Here is an 18,628-nt window from a genome sequence, read left to right as displayed (position 1 = left end):
TCTCCACCAGCACCATTGTCGATCGTTGCCTTTCAGGATCCTTGTTAGGCCTGCTAGCCATTGCTCATTGAAGCCCGCGTCTTCGACCTTGCTCCGGCACCACTTGGTCCAAGTGGTGAATTGGACCTAGCTTTGATCAACGAAAACCCTTTACCGATGGGCTTCCAGAAATGGTCGCCGTCGACGAACCATTGGACTCCCTCGAGATTCACGAAGACAAAGGATGGTCTTCCAAGTTGGATCCCCAGCTTCCTGGAAGTTGGTTGGCGAAGGTTTATCTGGGAAGGTGAAAACGAGGGTCCCGACGTGGAACTCTCCGATTGGGACCTCTCGAGTACTCGGAGACTCATGAGCTGAACTCGGGATTTCTCGTCCCTCGGGATTTCTGGAAGCGGATATCTCCTCGGGCCATCCAAGGGACGAGGATGGAGAGCCAAGTGCGGGTGGCTGGCGTCTCTCTCGTGAGTCCCGGAAGTCAAAGGGCGGATCTTGAGGTGCTCTTCAGGGTCTCCCAAAGTCGACGGGGCTAGGCGGAGCGTTGCGGCGACAGAGAAAGGAGCGGCACGCTGGCAGGGCCTTCCCCGTCGAGCGACCGTCATACCGGCGTCTCGAAAGTTACCTTAAACAAGAATTTGGCTACTTTAGACAAGTCGAGTTTAGGGAGGAGACCTCGAATGAACACATAATTACACCTACGACTCTCTAATTGCGAAATGACGTTCTAGGAGCTGAATGATGGAAGCGATGGAAGTGATGAGAAGCGAATCTGGAAGGTAAAGATCACTGCGACCGACAGCACTCTAACGTGTGTCCATGTGTCATATACTACGTCGAGTGATCGTCATACCGGCGTCTCGAAAGTTACCTTAAACAGGAATTTGGTTACTTTAGGTAAGTCGATTTTAGGGAGGAGTCCACGAATGAACACATAAGTACACCTACGAGTCTCTAAATGCGAAAAGACGTTCTAGGAGCTGAACGATGGAAGCGATGAAAGTGATGGAAGCGAATCTGGAAGATAATGAAGGTCGCTGCGACTGATAGCAGTCTGACGTGTGTCCAAGTGTCACACAATACGTCAAGTGACCGTCATACCGGTGTCTCGAAAGTTACCTTAAACAAGAATTTCCTTGCTTTAGATCATTTGATTCCAGGGAGTTCTCGAATGAACGCGTAATTAGAGATACGAGACCCTAATTGCTGCGAAACGTTCTAGGAAATGGATGATGGGAGTGATGGAAGCGATGAAAGCGAATCTGGAAGGTAAAGAAGATCGCTGCGACCGATAGCACTCTAACGTCTGTCCAAGTGTCACACACCACGTCCATATCAGCGTTAGGCAAAGTGCCGGGGTCTGCTTCTCCCCCAGGAGGGTCGTTTCCGAAAACAATGCCGGAAGAAGGGCTGGAGGCCTCTTGGAACGCGAGAGAAAGCAGCTACTATGCACCTCTTGCAGACCTCTTAGAACTCGTACGGTCAAGTGTCCCTTCAAAGTATTCTCTTCTTGCGCAACAGTTGGACTTTTACTGGTGGACATTAGTACGTCGCGTTTACGGCTTCCAGGCTCCAATTCCCCCTGTTCTTTTCATTTCACCAACGGAAACAAATTTTACTGCACCCAAGAGTTAGACCAAAGCAATGACCATAGGCTTTGAACGTTCCTATCAATGTGCAGCGAAGGCAATATGCAGAGACCGGGCACTGATTGCCAACTTCCGACTATTACGCATCAGGGACGGCAACAAAAGTTCAAACAAATCTTCAATAAACAACCTCTACACTAAAATCAATATCGTTCCTAGAGGGAGCACGCGTATTCACCCTGCTTAAGGGTTAAACGCATTCCACCCTAGATACTGTGCGCTGTGCACCCAGGCACTTGGATCCAACCTTCTCATCTAGGACCACGACATTAGGTCCCTGAACAAATGTCGCGCCCTCAAAGTTAAATTGAAATTCCGAGCAGGGATTTTGACCGAATCATCTTATAAGCCCCGATTTAGTCCTCACCTCCCTGGCCGTCTTCTTGGAGCGTTTCCTCTCCAACTTGGGTGTCTGCGGCAGCAGGGTGTAGTCCCCACCAGTTCCTCCGCTGCGCTGTCTCGTTAGGGGCGGATGCGTCACCGCGGGGATCCTCGGGGGTGGCGAGAATTGGCTCCCCTGGGGCAGTAGGCTGTAGCCCAGGTTGTGGGTCTGGGTGAAGGGCGACGTGGCCGGGAAGTGATTCGCCACCACGGGCGCCCAGTACTGGTGGGAGTACTTCGCCGGAGAGCTTCCTGCGGGGAAATATCGGGTTACGGACCATCGAACAGCCAATTCTCAATCATTTATCGGGCGCGTATTAGATTTCCTACGGTTACGCCCGACTACGTGGGGAGGTTGGGGTGCGACGAACCGCCAAGGGCGGAAGGATGGAAGGAGTCGGGACGTAGTTAAGTGCTCAACGAGGCGACGGACCGGTCAGTCCGGAGGTGCCGGTGGAGGTGGGCATCGATCGAACCGTTTCCACGATATACTGGTATTTACGTGTTGGCGAGTCCCAGTCCAGGGTGGAACGGCAACGAAAGGTGGGAGATTCAGGGATCGACCCCTTTCGATCCTCCCGTCACACCCTGCACGTTAGCGCGATTCCTATCGACACGAAAGGACTCGGCGTCGATAAGGCGACCACGCCTAAGTCGGCCTCGTCGAACCCTTCCACCCAGCATATTCACGGACGAGCGCACAGTTCCTGGCAGAAAGCCTTCCCCGGAACGATTCCAGGAGCCCCGAAAGAGATTCCAGGAGAGGCTTACTGTCGCTCCGGGGATTACTGTCTCTCCTCTGCGCCTTCCAGGTCGTCGATCGCACCCTGCCGGCGGTCTCGGTGTTGACGGCGTCGACGCTGAGGCTCCTGGCGACCCCTCTGTAGGGGTTCCCGGCAGCGTTCTCGTTGGCAGCGGCGATCCCGGCCAGCTGCTCGTTCAGGGCGTACAACTTGGACGTGATGTCCTTGCCGATGAGGGTGTTGAGCACGACCTTCAGCAGAGGCCGGTGCCTCAGAACCCTGAGGAGCTTCAGCCGCGTCCAGCAAATGTAGGTGCTGGACTCCTCGGCGCGCACCGTCACCTGGAACACGTCGTCGATGTTCTCGTGGGTCGCCTCCCATTCCGGAGAGTCGACGAACTGATACGCCCTGACGTAGTGGAGGTGCGTACCGTCGCAAGTCACTTTCAACCTAGAACCACATCGAGTAAGTGTCCTGAAAGCGCAACACCCGGTCACTCGTGCTCAAGCTTCTACGAACGGTCGGACCTCGAAGAGTCTCGACAAGGTCCTGGACCCGGAGTGTTCCTCTACGTATGGAGAGTCTAGCCAAGCAGGGGGTTTCGCTTACTTGCCACGCAGGAGAATCGACAGCCTCTCGTCAGCTGGCGTGACCCCTTCGGTGGCGTAGGTCTGACCAGGATCCAGCTTGAGGATCCTGGCCTCCTTGGCCAGCTCCTGGAAGTGCTTCTTGCTGACCCGGTAGGGCTTGAAGAGCTTCAGGTACAGCTCGGCCAGCTCTGGACTCAGAGCCGGTGGGAGGAACCTGCAGGCCAGGATCAACGAGTGGATGCCGTTCAGCAGACCCAACGCCAGACACCACAGCATCGCGTCCAGCGCGCAGATCGTGATCCCGGCCCACAGGGCGGCCAACATGAAGCCGGCCGTCAGGAAGGTCCTCAGGGCAAGGACCGAGGCTTTGAACGACCTCGGCACGAGGAAGGCCGCCGCGAAGAAGAGGTTGGCTGTCTGAAAATGGGGTAACGCGTATTCCTATGATATCCTGTCGATCACCTCTTATCGTTTCAAGTCAAAATACCGAGACTGCGGCAGAATTAGAGACAAGACGAGGCGAACACTTCAACTAGTTGAACCCAACAGCACTCTAGTCTTTTTTATTGAAACTTGACCTGATGCAGCATTCGACTCGTCACCTCACTAAAATATGTTAAAGGATATATAAGGGGATGTGAAAGTGGCTTTCAAGGGGTCAATCGTTCATAAAAAAAGTCCATAAACAAATTAAAAGAAGTAGAAATTTCATGGGGGTTAGGACTTCTCTTATAGCCTTCGTATCCACGTTGTAAAGCTTGAAACGATTCGATCCCTCTAGTTTGAAGGAAATTTTCATAAACGAGACCGCTTTGATGCTACTTTCACGTCGTTTTAAGTTTAAGAACCTTGTGATCCTTCGGACGGTTCAGTAATTAACGCTTTCTAGAATTAATTGTGCGTTTAAAAATGGGCAAAGTTAATGAAACGTTCAACGTGCTCCGAGGTCCACGGTAGTACCAGTAAATCCTAATTGTCGGGTTAGAATGAGTTCTGCGATGAAGACCGAAATAAATCTTTTCATGCATTTTCGTCAGGCATTCTAAATGGTCCTTCCTGGTTCCAAAGGGTGTACCATCTACTCGAGAATACCGCTACGCCGGAAGAGGAGGAAAACTCGTGAAAAAAGCGGAACTGGGTGGGCGGAGGTTGGAGCCGAGTTCTTCCGCTCGGTGGTGGCTGCTCTAAACCACTAAGCTCTCCACGCCCCCGTCGTTCCCTCGGCAAATCGTCCTCTTACATATTTCCAGTTCCAGGGCAATATTTATCCTCTTATCCCCCCTGCTGGCTCTTATACAATTCGAATTCAATAGACATCCTGATCTGACGTGAACCTGCCGGGAGATTTCCAGGAATCTGGCGCCATCGAAACCCTCTGAAGGATTATTAGCGACATGGCGATACCGACCTAGGAGTTTAATGCGAGCAGGGAAATGATTACGAAAATATCCACCTTTGTTGTCGAAACTGGATTAACCGGGAATCCCCCCAAGTTAGGTAACATCCCCTCGGCCATGTGCAAAAGAACCAATTTAAGACGCGAAAGGGACAACGCTAAGGTCGCCAAAGTTGCGCAATTCGGGTAGCTGGAAAAGCTCGTGGTGTATTTCTGTAACAGTCTCCTCCATTCCCACCTCAGGGAAAACTAAGGAATGAAAATCGATACCGGAGCCGGTGCAGTGGTGTGTTGGGCTTTGGACTCTTGGGTCTCCTAACTTCCAGTGATGGGAAAATCTTGGATTCTGGTCCAGATAGCTGGCAAATGTAAACTCGGAACCGCAGCTGCGATACGTTCCCCACGTAATCCAGGTAACTAACAACTAATGTGATCAATGATAATGGAAGGGGCAGAGAACATCACGCACCACTAAGCCAGTCGAACTGCTGCGTGCACTGTTCTCAGGATTGCAAATTCAATACAATTATACATTATGGCGTAACGATTAAACGATATAACACTGGCGTCGGTCGGACGTGTTCCTGAAACGTGCTCTCAAAATTGAAACGTCCAGGAGCTCTATTTCCGCGTAAGCCGGATTACCTACAAATGTTACATGCCCGATGCCCATCACGCATTATCGGGTTATTGAGGCAGATCACGGATAATTCTACAGACAGCTACTTGGCTAGGAAGCGCGTTTGCCGAGGCAGTGGTAATCTACATTAAAACGCTTTCTACTGTCGAAACGTATTCCCCATCCACAGACCATCAACAACGTCCACCACAGCTGCATCTCACAGCCCAATGGTTATCGGGATATTGTTGGGCTATGCATTGGACGTTGAAGGCTGCGCCTTGGTGCCTTTCGGCAAATGGATCGAACGTTTCGATGATTCGTCGAATCATCTCTGCATACCGCACACCAAAGACCCACACTGCAAGCACGCAGCATTTATTTCCCCACGCAAAGCGTTTAATGGACTGACGTGCTTGTTGTGTGCGTAGATGCACCACAAACACATTGTGCGTTGAAGTCTCTTGGAGCATTTTGTGCGTTGGATTTGAATGCGTTGTATTGCTTGCTGTGTGCGTAGATGCACCACGAACACACTGTGCGTTGAAGTCTTTTTGGAGCATTTTGTGCGTGGGATTTGAATGCGTTGTATTGCTTGCTGTGTGCGTAGATGCACCACGAACACATTGTGCGTTGAACGTCTCTTGGAGCATTTTGTGTGTGCTTATTGTATGTGTCTTTGGTGTGTGGTTTGAAATAGTGTTAGTACAAATGGAGACTTCACCTGGAAGAGCTTGTGCTGCGCCGCTTCCCACTCGTCGCAGTAGCCTCCAGGAGTTAAGGCCGTGGCGTTGAGCCTCTCGGTGACGTTGCTGACCTCGGTGCTGTTCCAGACGTCCACCCAGAGTCCGGTGTAGTTGAGGTCGTTCAGGGAGTAGCCCCCTAGGTTTCCGAGGCCGGTGTAATTGACGCTGTAGCCCTCGGTGGGGTAGCTCGCCGTCGGAGAGCTGGAGAACGTCGGCGTCGTAGATGACGTCGACAGCAGACTCGCGGACGTGGAAGCGTCGCTCGTATTCGCCATCTTTCGTCGCGGCCGCGCGGTTCGTGCCATCACCTTCTTCGCCTGTAATCAATCGGGTCTTAATTAAGCCTAACCACCCTTGCACCACTTCCTAAGCGCCCAACAACTCTGATAGAAATCTGATATCCCATAGCAGTCCCCTGTAGCAACCCTGTAGTCCAATATTATCAATTGCTGACCAATATTGAGGTAATACAATGCATCACGTCTCAGTATATATTACATCTAATATATCAGTACTATAGGATAAATGTCACGATTAGTCCTGCAATATTCCAGCAATATTCGTAACATTTACCCGCTGGATGAACTCCAGTTTACCAATACTGCTCTCAATGAGTATTGCTACGTGGGGTGGTTCTTAATTTCTTCGAAGTTAAGAAACACCTTTGATTAGACGGAAAGTTTGCTGAACTTTAATTTCATTAATGTCATATAACTAGGAATAAAAAACGTGGAAATGAATGCAAAATATGCGGAACAGCTGTAGGTTGGCGAAAGGGTTATGAACCCTGTTGTGGGGCATTGTTGCGGGGTGCTTAAGCTAGGAATAGCAGGATACGGTCTCGGACTGAGACGTGCACCAGGGCAACTGAAAGCAGTTGGGTAGGTCAATTTCGAGGGAATCTGTTGCGGAAAACGTGCGCAATATCTATCGACTCCAGGAGAACGTGCTCCAGTTGTTCATCGGCGCTTGGGCGGGGATTATTCCAAGCCACGCAACCCCCGATCTGGTAACGAGCGTAATGTATAAACGTAATACTTGGTTCCCTTCTTCCAGGATGGCTGCGGTAGATCATCTCCGGGCGTGAGGGAGGGAAGGAATCAATCCCGAAAAACATTTCCAATATCCAGCTGGCCGGGGACCGCATCGAGTCCCTTGATATAAAGCGCTCGCTCCGTTCGGGTGGAACAAAGCCTGCAATCGCGAGGGTGGAAATGGGAATTCGTAATGTACACAGAGCGGGATATCCGCGTCTGAATTCCGCGGTTTCCCCGCGTTTACGTCTAGTTTGCCTAATGGGTTATCCAGCTCCAAAATCCAGGAGCTGGGTGAGGTCCTCCGCTTCCTGGGGCTCCAGGACCCTCGGAACTCTTCGGTAGGACGTCGACTCGTTTCCGACAGAAAATCGCATCCCGGGTTCCTACTCGGCTCGCTCGGAACTGGGCCAACTCGTTCACCGAGGAAAATGCAAATGCAAATCCCTCCTCGATGGTGCCTCGACATTGAATCGGCCCCACCGACTAGGCAGCCAACGATCTTTATTATGTTCTGTTTGTTCATGTTAAATATCACGTGACACACTCGTAGAATCGCTGTGCAACTCAATCTCAGCTGGAATTAAGTACCACGTAGTTAATTCAAGGTCGTGGGAACGAGGAGTCCTAGGAAGAGGTTGGAGTTGGTTGGAGTTCGAGGGGAACTGGGTGTCCTGGAAGTTGACTCGTCGCCATTCGGCGACCTACGATGGCATTGTTAAATTGTATCGGGTATTTAAACAGCCCTAGAATGGCGCCAGAGGACTGAATAATTAAGGGACTTTATCGCGCGTTGCAATATCCTCGCAAGTGGATGAGTACTTCGGTGGCAAAAGTACGCGGAAAGGGATTACGGTTCCCTGGGGCTCTGGTCTGGCTGGGAAGCTCTCAAATGGAGATTCAGAGCCCTTTATCCTCTTTACGAGTCTCGAGGAGGAATCATAGACTTCTAAGGTAGGTCTGTGCGAAGAATAGAAATAGTCTTCAGGGTCGAATCGGTTTCGCAGGTGGCCTATTGGATCCTGAAGTCGGACGTCCACCAGGACCTCGCTGGTCTCAATTCTACCTATCCTCCTTCCTTCTCCATTCCACCGTCTCTCCAATCCCGGTAATTAAATAATCGTCCTTTAGATCCTGGTTGAAAATGCAATCACGCAATTATCCTCCAATTATTGACTGGTGAAACTTCTTTCAGATCATTTGCTAGTTTCCCAGGAAGTTATCCTGGAGGGAACCGTCGACTGAAGGGAGCGTTAATTAGAGTTAATTAAAAACTTGGGATTAATTCGTCGCCTTGGACGGCTTAGAGCCGACAGCCCGTGTCGATACAAAGTCCTGGATAAAGGACCCCGCTGGAGCCCGGAAAATGAAATTTTCCTTCCAAGTATCCTTGTTGCTCCGCGAACTGGGGTACGTGTTCCCAGGGAATGCGAATGAAAGCGAGAAAAGTGGAAGTCGTCAACCAGCTCGCTTCCTGCCCAAGTGTTGATGGTCGTTCTACAGAGACTCTGGAAACTGGTCGTTCTCTTCGGTCCCTGGGTTTCCGTACCTTGAAAGGGTCCACACCTTGAAAGAAGTCCACTGCCCTCGTTCGTCCGGCCAAAAGAAACCCGGGGCCGTCTTCAAAGGCGTATTCGAAGGAACGCGTTCAGGAGAAACTGTTTTTTTCAACCTCGAGAAGCAACATTCACTCGTCATCCAGCGCTCATGCGGACAGTCTTTAAGGTGAAGTGAAACATCCTTCAAATCAGTCGATTCGAATACAACACTTTTTTTTAAGGGTATTAGACCAAACTGTCCGAAACTTTGACACATCACTCCTGATCATCTAAGAATTGTCCTGACACATTAAAAATTTGGATTTTTCAAAAACATTTTTTAACTCAGTCCAGACCAGAACAAAAATGGCGTCGAGCTCTCGAGCTCTCATAATTCGATCAATATACAATTATCGAAGGCTCTGATATGACAATCGAAAGGGTCAGGACAATTTTACGACAATTTAGAACACTCTGGTAGTCGATAAACTCGCATTTGAACGGGATAAAGGCAAAAAAAGTGTTGTATGCGCTTCTTTGCTAAAACGATGGTAATACGAGGTCTCGGAGTGAAAATTTAATTGACCTGGAAATCACAGATGGCGCAGGGGGTCCCTCCGCAGTCAATTAGGGCCCCAGAAGGCATGAATCCAGAGGATTTCTGGAGTTTTACTTCGATTTCTTTATAATTATTGTACGAAAACGACAGGTGGAATATGCCATTTGATACAATACACAATATAATTCGACCCAGCTGTCAATATAAAAACGAACGTCGGCGACGTAGGCATTTAGAAAAATCTTCTTTATCGACGTTGATCAAGTTCCTCGACATGTTTCACTTCACCTTAAATCCCGACATACCACCCGGAAATAATTGACTTCTCAGCTACTTCTCGATTTCCTCGTTCTATAAATTCTCCAATTTCCTCAAGTTCTTCTAATCATACTCTCCAGTTCTGAGGGCGTATATAGAGTTGCCTAATGACTTCAACAGTTTTTGCCAAAAGCCGAGAATTTATACCTGCGAGAAATGTTGCTTTTCTAACAAAGTTATCCTGTTATCTCATGACACATGGGACCATTAAAAGTTTCATGGTCCAGGAGGATACGTCGTGTAACGTACAGTAGAAATAATTGGAAACCGTAATGAACTGTGCCAGAGTATGTTTTGTTTATTGGGGGTGGGGAGGTATAGACAAAAATTATGGGGTTTGGGATTTCTTCCCATATGCAAGTTCATCACGCGAATCTGGTGGGAGTCGAACATTGGGCATGTACACCGATGTGAGGAGGACGTAGTAAATAATTGTACATACCCATTTGCGAATTTACCGCAGTATTTAGGTATTTACATAAGCCAGAGGTCGGTCGGAGAGAACTGGAAAATGGATAATCCGACTCTATCTCTGTCATGGAAAGTAACCTTCTAACTGATTGGACCATATACATGTCAACTTGAGAGATACACTGCCGCAATTTCGGGCCACCAAATCCGCGCCCGTGGCCAAAAACAGCGTAAGTCTGTTATATGGAATTCTGCACGGCGAAATGCAGCTCAAGATGGCGGACGGAAAATCCGAAGAAAAAAAAAAAAAAGAGAATAATGAACGAGAGAAATATTTCACGCGGTTATGTGGGATTTTCTGGAACTTTAAGGTGAAGTGAAACACGCCGAGGAACTTGATCAACGTCGATAAAGATTTTTCTAAATGCCTACGTTGCCGACGTTCGTTTTTATAGCTGGGTCGAATTATATTGGGTATTGTACCAAATGGCATATTCCACCTGTCGTTTTCGTACAATAATTATAAAGAAATCGAAGTAAAACTCCAGAAATCCTCTGGATTCATGCCTTCTGGGGCCCTAATTGACTGCGGAGGGACCCCCTGCGCCATCTGTGATTTCCAGGTCAATTAAATTTTCACTCCGAGACCTCGTATTACCATCGTTTTAGCAAAGAAGCGCATACAACACTTTTTTGCCTTTATCCCGTTCAAATGCGAGTTTATCGATTACCAGAGTGTTCTAAATTGCCGTAAAATTGTCCCGACCCTTTCGATTATCATATCAGCGCCTTCGATAGTTGTATATTGATCGAAATATGAGAGCTCGACGCCATTTTGGTTTTGGTCTGGACTGAGTTAAAAAATTTTTTGGAAAAATCCGAATTTCGAATGTGTCAGGACAATTCTTAAATGATCAAGAGTGATGTGTCAAAGTTTCGGACAGTTTGGTCTAATACCCTTAAAAAAAGTGTTGTATTCGAATCGACTGATTTGAAGAATGTTTCACTTCACCTTAAGTTTCTTCTTGGTTATTAGATGGATGCCCCTTCATAGAACGGACTATTTTCATTTTATTCTATTTTTTACGTTACCTTCGCAAACTCAAGATGCTCGAGATAAACGAAAAACTTCCTTAACAAATAATTTTCACGTCATCCAAGCATGGCCACCTGTAGAAGTAGATTTTCTTAGTAATAGTTGCTTTTATATGTAGCGTCAGTAATTTGAGGATGTTTTGGCAATATAGGTATCGAGTAGTTCAGGGAAAAGACGAGACATCCTTGTTCGAGGATCAAGACATCCTTGGTCGAATCATGTTTCCTGGACCACGCGCTAACTTTTCTGAGCACAGGTCAGTACCCGGAAGTTAAGTCGAGTTTTTGTACAAAACAGTCCCTGATGTTTCCTAGCCGCTTCCGGTGGGGACTTTTCGCGGGAATTCAATTTCCTCGCGTTTTCGTTAGCCCCTCTTCCGGGAAAACGCGCGGAATCGATACGGATGTCCTTAAGGCGACATGAAAGTAGCGTCTGGAGGGTCTTATTTATGAAACTTTTATCCGAACTGGATGTATAGAATCGCTTAAAATTTCCCCATTTGAATGGAAAGGCCCTAAGCAAAGTTTTGGCACTCATGGAACGTAATTCTTTCCTACATTTATTTATAAACGTTTCCTTAATTTATTATAGAAATTAAATTTTATGGGCATCAGGATCTTCCTTAGGGCCTACACATTCACATGGTAAAGTTTCAAACAATTTTACTCAGTCTACGCAAAAGTTGTATAAATAGTTGGCTCCACAGGTACCATTTTCACGTCACAGTAAGGCCTTGAGGAAACGCGAAGGAAAAAGCGCGGGACTCTCGTACACTTCCGTCTCGTCGAATTAAGGTCTTTTCTGCGTCCAGGGAGGGAAATTCAGCCTCAACCGTGAGGGGGAGAACGAATATCCATCTCGAGGGAAAAGCAAGGTACGAAGTCCTTCCGCGCGAGATAATTCCGAGTTGACATTACGTCCTTTTTCCTTCGGGCCTCTCCTCCGGAGACTCCGTAGAGCCGCCATCTTGCCTGCGAGTTTAATGAAAGGAAGGTCCCTGGAGATGCTGAAAAATTGCTCTAAATTTCTCCGGATAATTTCGATAGGCTAGAGTATTTAGAGAGGATTGCTAGGTACATAATTATTCCCGAAAGGCAGTTGAGAAATAAGAAACTTTAAATATAAATATTCTTAAGATGGAGGTAAGATGGATTCGGCGACGCTGAAGAGGCGCTATTTTCCTCAGTGAGGCGGGGGATGCGTAATTTCGTTCGGGATTTTTGGATTTTATCGCAGTGCCGCATACATTACTATTTGATGAGGGCAAGAAGAGGGACCTCGGAATGGAATCTGAAAAATCTAAGTCGTACATCATTCCCCGACGTAGCCGAGAGTTCGCCCAAACCACGGCGTCATTGACTCGGTCCAGCCCAGGAACGATTCCTCGTAAGTGCGTCGATTTAGCGAAGGTTCCTCGATTTGGAAGTTCCTCCGGTTCGAGAATGAAAAATCATCCACGGGAGCACGATCTCCTCGTAATGGGCAAAAAGGCGAATGCGATGGTTGTTCGCTATGATGCGCACCGGTCGTTTGGGCGATCTTATAGTGCCGATCCCAGCTGGGGTCCAGCAGTTATGGGGATTTATGCCCCACCAGCCACTGGACACCCATCCAGCTCGTGGGGCACTTCCATCGATGCCTTAAATCCATGTTTCATCCCGCGTTTCGATAATAATTCCCGCGACTTCAGCGGAATTCCTCTAACGTCATCGCCAAGCTGAAAGCAGTCCCACCCCAACATGAGGTAGCAGCATGAAGTTTAATGTATACGTCCTAATAATTTCTTTAATCGCATCCAAATAGCAGAAACACCCCACGACACCACGTCTAGAGAAACAGAAAAAAAATCGAATACGAGTCATTTTGATGTGTCACGGAATTTGATGATCGAATGACAGGACATTGGGTGCTGGGCTTTGGCTTTGGGTCGTTATGTTCACCAACCTCTCGATTATAGGAAGTTTATTTGTAAGTATAACATGTCACGGAGAAATAACATGGAAGCAATTTTGTTCGGGTGGTCTTATATCCCCGTATCGCCAAAATTGTGGTTCCCAGGGATTTATGTCATCGGGAAAACCAAGGTGGTTATCTGTGCCGTGGGGTGCCTCGAATGGCCGCCCAACCCCTAAGATCCTCTAGGACCCCTAGGTTCCCCGGATTCATTTCACGTTCATATAATAAGTTGGAAGATTCCGCAAAATTTCTTCCACGGGGGGTCGGCCTCAAAATACGAGCCTTATCGTTTCATATTCCGAGTTCCTGGAGGCAGAGGGGAACTCTAGGGGATGCGGAGATTTAACCAGGGTATTGTTTAGTCGACGTCGTCGAACGACGTATCCGATCGAACCATCCGAATGAACGTGGCTTCTAGGAGACCCTATGTAGGGCATCGAATTTGTGCGCGATATACGCGGAGATAATCATATTCGGTCGACGGAAATTTCTCCGACAAATATTTGAAGAGATAGATGCAAAGCCTGAGAAGATTCCGAAAAATTCTTCGCTATTCCTCTAATATTGACGTACCGACGATGCATTTCGAGGTATAAAAATTGAACTTGATATTGTTAAGGTGAAGTAAAACACGTCGAGGAACTTGATTAACGTCAATAAAGAAGATTTTTCTAAATGCCTACGTTGCCGACGTTCGTTTTTATATTGACAGCTGTGTCGAATTATATTGGGTATTGTACCAAATGGCATATTCCACCTGTCGTTTTCGTACAATAATTATAAAGAAATCGAAGTAAAACTCCAGAAAACCTCTGGATTCATGCCTTCTGGGGCCCTAATTGACTGCTGAGGGACCCCCTGCGCCATATGTGATTTCCAGATCAATTAAATTTTCACTCCGAGACCTCGTATTACCATCGTTTTAGAAAAGAAGCGCATACAACACTTTTATTGCCTTTATCCCGTTCAAATGCAAGTTTATCGATTACCAGAGTGTTCTAAATTGTCGTAAAATTGTCCTGACCCTTTCGATTCTCATATCAGAGCCTTCGATAATTGTATATTGATGGAAATATGAGAGCTCGACGCCATTTTGGTTCTGGTCTGGAAGGAGTTAAAAAATTTTTTTGAAAAATCCAAATTTTTAATGTGTCAGGACAATTCTTAGATGATCAGGAGTGATGTGTCAAAGTTTCGGACAGTTTGGTCTAACACCCTTAAAAAAAAGTGTTGTATTCGAATCGACTGATTTGAAGGATGTTTCACTTCACCTTAAAGGCTGACGAAAATAGGTTTATAGATCTACAGTGGTTTTCATATTTGAATTGCCTATTTCTTTTTTAATATTAAGCCACACAATCTTTTTGAAGGGTAAGTGCAAAATTTAATAAAGTCTGATGGACATTTTGTAGGGTGCACCAGGTCTACTCTGGTGCAGGTTGACGTAGGGATGATGCATCTTGAAGTAAGAGGATTAAATTTGACACTTCTTTTTTTTTCTAGCTGATGGAAGAAGATCGACGGGTTTTGTAGCTTCCATTTTCGGATTGGTTGCTTTTTTCTCGCGCGACGCAATCTTGATGGAAATGGAGCCGATGAGACCGGTTAATGGAAAAGCCGAAATGTATTGCTTTATCGGACTATAGCAGGAAGCACCGTGGTATTGGAGTACGATAATGGCTCCGTTATCAGGTTCTCCTTTCATGTCCTCGGCACCGGCCAGTGGTCCTTCCTTATTGCGTCCGATAAGGAGGGAATCTCAGCCTCGTCCTTATCAGGGGCGCATTGAAATCATCCCTTAAAGCTACCCTTAAGGCTTCTCCTTCAAGGAAGTAACTCCTTCTCCGCTTTGATCATAAGCAAATTATAAAATTTCTCGCCTAGAGGAGAATCCTTCTACCGGAAAGAAGGTACACAATTTAATAACGACCTGATTAAGCCCTCCTGTTAGTCGGATTTAATAGAAAATAAAAAAAAATTAGATAGCCGATTGAAGACGCCGACGATTAACGACGATAAATTTAGAGAACGCGGCGCTATCCATTAATGCATTAAAGTCTTATCATATTTGGGACCAATTGACAATGACGGATGATGCGCTTATGTGACGGAGACGCATTGGTGGTTTGCATTATTAATTATCTCGTCCTTCGATTGATCATCCCAAGGTATCATGACCCCATCAATGACGTGGAGGGTGAGTGCATTTTGTCAGGGAATAAAATGGGAACTCTGCTTCTTCTGTTAAGGTGAAGTGAAATATCCTTCAAATCAGTCGATTCGAATACAACACTTTTTTTTAAGGGTATTAGACCAAACTGTCCGAAACTTTGACACATCACTCCTGATCATCTAAGACTTGTCCTGACACATTAAAAATTTGGATTTTTCAAAAAAATTTTTTAACTCAGTCCATACCAGAACCAAAATGGCGTCGAGCTCTCATATTTCCATCAATATACAATTATCGAAGGCTCTGATATGAGAATCGAAAGGGGCAGGACAATTTTACGACAATTTAAAACACTCTGGTAATCGATAAACTCGCATTTGAACGGGATAAAGGCAAAAAAAGTGTTGTATGCGCTTCTTTGCTAAAGCGATGGTAATACGAGGTCTCGGAGTGAAAATTTAATTGACCTGGAAATCACAGATGGCGCAGGGGGTCCCTCCGCAGTCAATTAGGGCCCCAGAAGGCATGAATCCAGAGGTTTTCTGGAGTTTTACTTCGATTTCTTTTTAATTATTGTACGAAAACGACAGGTGGAATATGCCATTTGGTACAATACCCAATATAATTCGACCCAGCTGTCAATATAAAAACGAACGTCGGCAACGTAGGCATTTAGAAAAATCTTCTTTATCGACGTTGATCAAGTTCCTCGATGTGTTTCACTTCACCTTAAACGGCGCTAAAGAAATGGCAGAGGGAGGAATATGCACGTCGTTTGCGGGACGTCGGCGATGACGTTATCGGAAATGCTAGAAGAGGTCCTAAAATAACACTTAGCAACAATTGAGCCCGTCATCGGGCCGTCTGCCCTGCCTGAAAGGACGATATCATCTCTTCCGATGGCGCAAGATGATAGCGGATGTACGCCATGTTGTCCGTGTCCCATGTTGCGAGGAAAGGTGCTCTAGATCTAGGACAATATCGTGGAAACTACTATTTCTCTCTTAATGACACGTCCTTTTACCAGGACTCTGAACACTCCTGACGCCTGAGGTGTATCTAGCATTGCGCCTGCACCTCCTAGGATCGATCGCCGTGGGGAAGATTTTAAGGTAAACTTCCTTAAAAGAACTTTAAAACTATCCCACCTCTTCAGGTACTTCTCATCGACGTAATTAATCATTCTTAATTGCCGTAAAGTGGGGAAAGTTTGAAGAATTTCCGTTTAATTAAGATTTAGTTATGTATGGGTGCTGGGAGGTCGCTGGTGGACGTTATCCTCCGACGTTAAGTTTGCAAAAACGTCCTGGAGAAAAAGTTAGGCGCGTTGTTACGGGGTCTATTATCAGGTCGAGGGTTGAGAAAATTGTTGAGGAGGTTAACGATGGTAAAATTTCCCGGCGTACTTTTTACGTCCCTGGACTGGTGCCAGGTCTGAAGTTCGCCGCTTTGGGGATACATAGGTTAGCCAGGTTTAATGTCGAAACTGTCAAGATACTTTTAACAGGGAACAGGAGTTTCTTATTAATCCGAAGGAATTGAGATTTCTCGGTTACATCGAATTGAGGGAATTACAAATTAAGGTGAAGTGAAACACGTCGAGAAACTTGATCAACGTCGATAAAGAAGATTTTTCTAAATGCCTACGTTGCCGACGTTCGTTTTTATATTGACAGCTGGGTCGAATTATATTGGGTATTGTACCAAATGGCATATTCCACCTGTCGTTTTCGTACAATAATTATAAAGAAATCGAAGTAAAACTCCAGAAAACCTCTGGATTCATGCCTTCTGGGGCCCTAATTGACTGCGGAGGGACCCCCTGCGCCATCTGTGATTTCCAGGTCAATTAAATTTTCACTCCGAGACCTCGTATTACCATCGTTTTAGCAAAGAAGCGCATACAACACTTTTTTTGCCTTTATCCCGTTCAAATGCGAGTTTATCGATTACCAGAGTGTTCTAAATTGTCGTAAAATTGTCCTGACCCTTTCGATTCTCATATCAGAGCCTTCGATAATTGTATATTGATGGAAATATGAGAGCTCGACGCCATTTTGGTTCTGGTCTGGACTGAGTTAAAAAATTTTTTTGAAAAATCCAAATTTTTAATGTGTCAGGACAAGTCTTAGATGATCAGGAGTGATGTGTCAAAGTTTCGGACAGTTTGGTCTAATACCCTTAAAAAAAAGTGTTGTATTCGAATTGACTGATTTGAAGGATGTTTCACTTCACCTTAACTCGTGGGATCGATCGATCGATGGATGTAGGACTGCTGAATCTCGACGTCCAGTGATCGATTTTCACGACTTCGAGTCTGGGGATCTTTTATCTACAGGTCTAATCAAGGCCATTTGATTTTTTCCTCGTTATCCTCCGACACTGACGTGAGAGCTATACAAGTGTTCCGAAATGTCAGGAAAATGTTAATGGGACGAGGTGAGGTGAAGAAGCATTACACCGTTGTTCCCCTTATCACATAGTAGAAAGACAGTATGACATTCCACGATGTAGAAAAAAGAATTAACGAATATATAGAACACATCTTTACGCACACCTACGGAACGCGATGTTACAATTGTAAAATATTTTCTTTTGTAAAATATTTCGCTCGTCGTCACGAGATAAAAAATGAAGAAAAGCGATTATTTTCATCATCTCTTTAAGTCAATAAATCCAGGAGGGTGTGCAGTTCGTGTCGAAGTCAATGTTTACATGCTCGGAAAGGCAACGGTATTGTTGATAAATTTTCATGACGCCATCGTGACGTTGCTCGAGAGGCGCTTACGATACGCTGCGTTAACCGGGCACAGCTCATTTCACTCGCAACACTCGCAGCGTGCGGATGTCGTTACGCTCCGCTCTCCATCTGAGGAACAATAACGGTGTGTATATTGTTTGCAATTTACCATGACGTGTCATGATTCCTGTGACGTACCGTCGCGCATTCATATCCGCGTGACGGTTGCCGATTGCGCGTGACAAAATTTCGGTGAAATCCATTGTTGTCGTATTAAGGGAACGACGAGAAGTTATTGTTCACAATTTGTATGACTTAATGTGAACCATTACACGACATGCAAGTTGTGGACAGCTCATTTTACTTCCGGCGCTCGCTGTCAACATTACGTAGTTGTCGTGATGTTCTCAGCTTCAGAAACAATATTGTTGCATGGACTTTAATGCTCGAAATCCTTGTTGTTAATCATATGATAAATCAAAGGCAATCGCTTTTCAAGGAACGAAATCGTTTTTACTGATTTCCGAGTGAATAGCCCCTCGATCTAGAACTAATAATATTCAAGTAAAGGCACTTATCCCCCCAATGATCTTGTAGCCAATAATTGAGCCGCTCAGTGCACACATCGACTAACTCCACTTTTTGAAAAATCTTAAATTTAGGTGTCAAAGCACTTGGTATAGTC

General features: G+C 46.2%; 1 protein-coding gene across 1 annotated transcript; it reads right to left on the bottom strand.

Annotated features, from left to right (window-relative positions):
• Positions 1 to 1,089: 1,089 nt before the first annotated feature.
• LOC105697911 (blood vessel epicardial substance) lies at positions 1,090 to 6,423 on the bottom strand. Its single transcript, XM_012421684.1, has 5 exons — positions 6,097 to 6,423; positions 3,377 to 3,774; positions 2,796 to 3,217; positions 2,011 to 2,276; positions 1,090 to 1,113 (listed from the first exon to the last, which is right to left on the bottom strand). The coding sequence occupies exons 1-5, from the start codon at positions 6,421 to 6,423 to the stop codon at positions 1,090 to 1,092; spliced, it is 1,437 nt and encodes a 478-aa protein (XP_012277107.1).
• Between the last annotated feature and the right edge of the window lie 12,205 nt (positions 6,424 to 18,628).

This window comes from Orussus abietinus, unplaced genomic scaffold (genome assembly GCF_000612105.2).
Source record: "Orussus abietinus isolate OABI.00-Male unplaced genomic scaffold, Oabi_2.0 scaffold109, whole genome shotgun sequence".
NCBI classification, from domain to species: Eukaryota; Metazoa; Arthropoda; class Insecta; order Hymenoptera; family Orussidae; genus Orussus; species Orussus abietinus.
The sequence above is the reverse complement of the archived record's forward strand: the minus strand, read 5'-3'. Positions and strand labels throughout refer to the sequence as shown.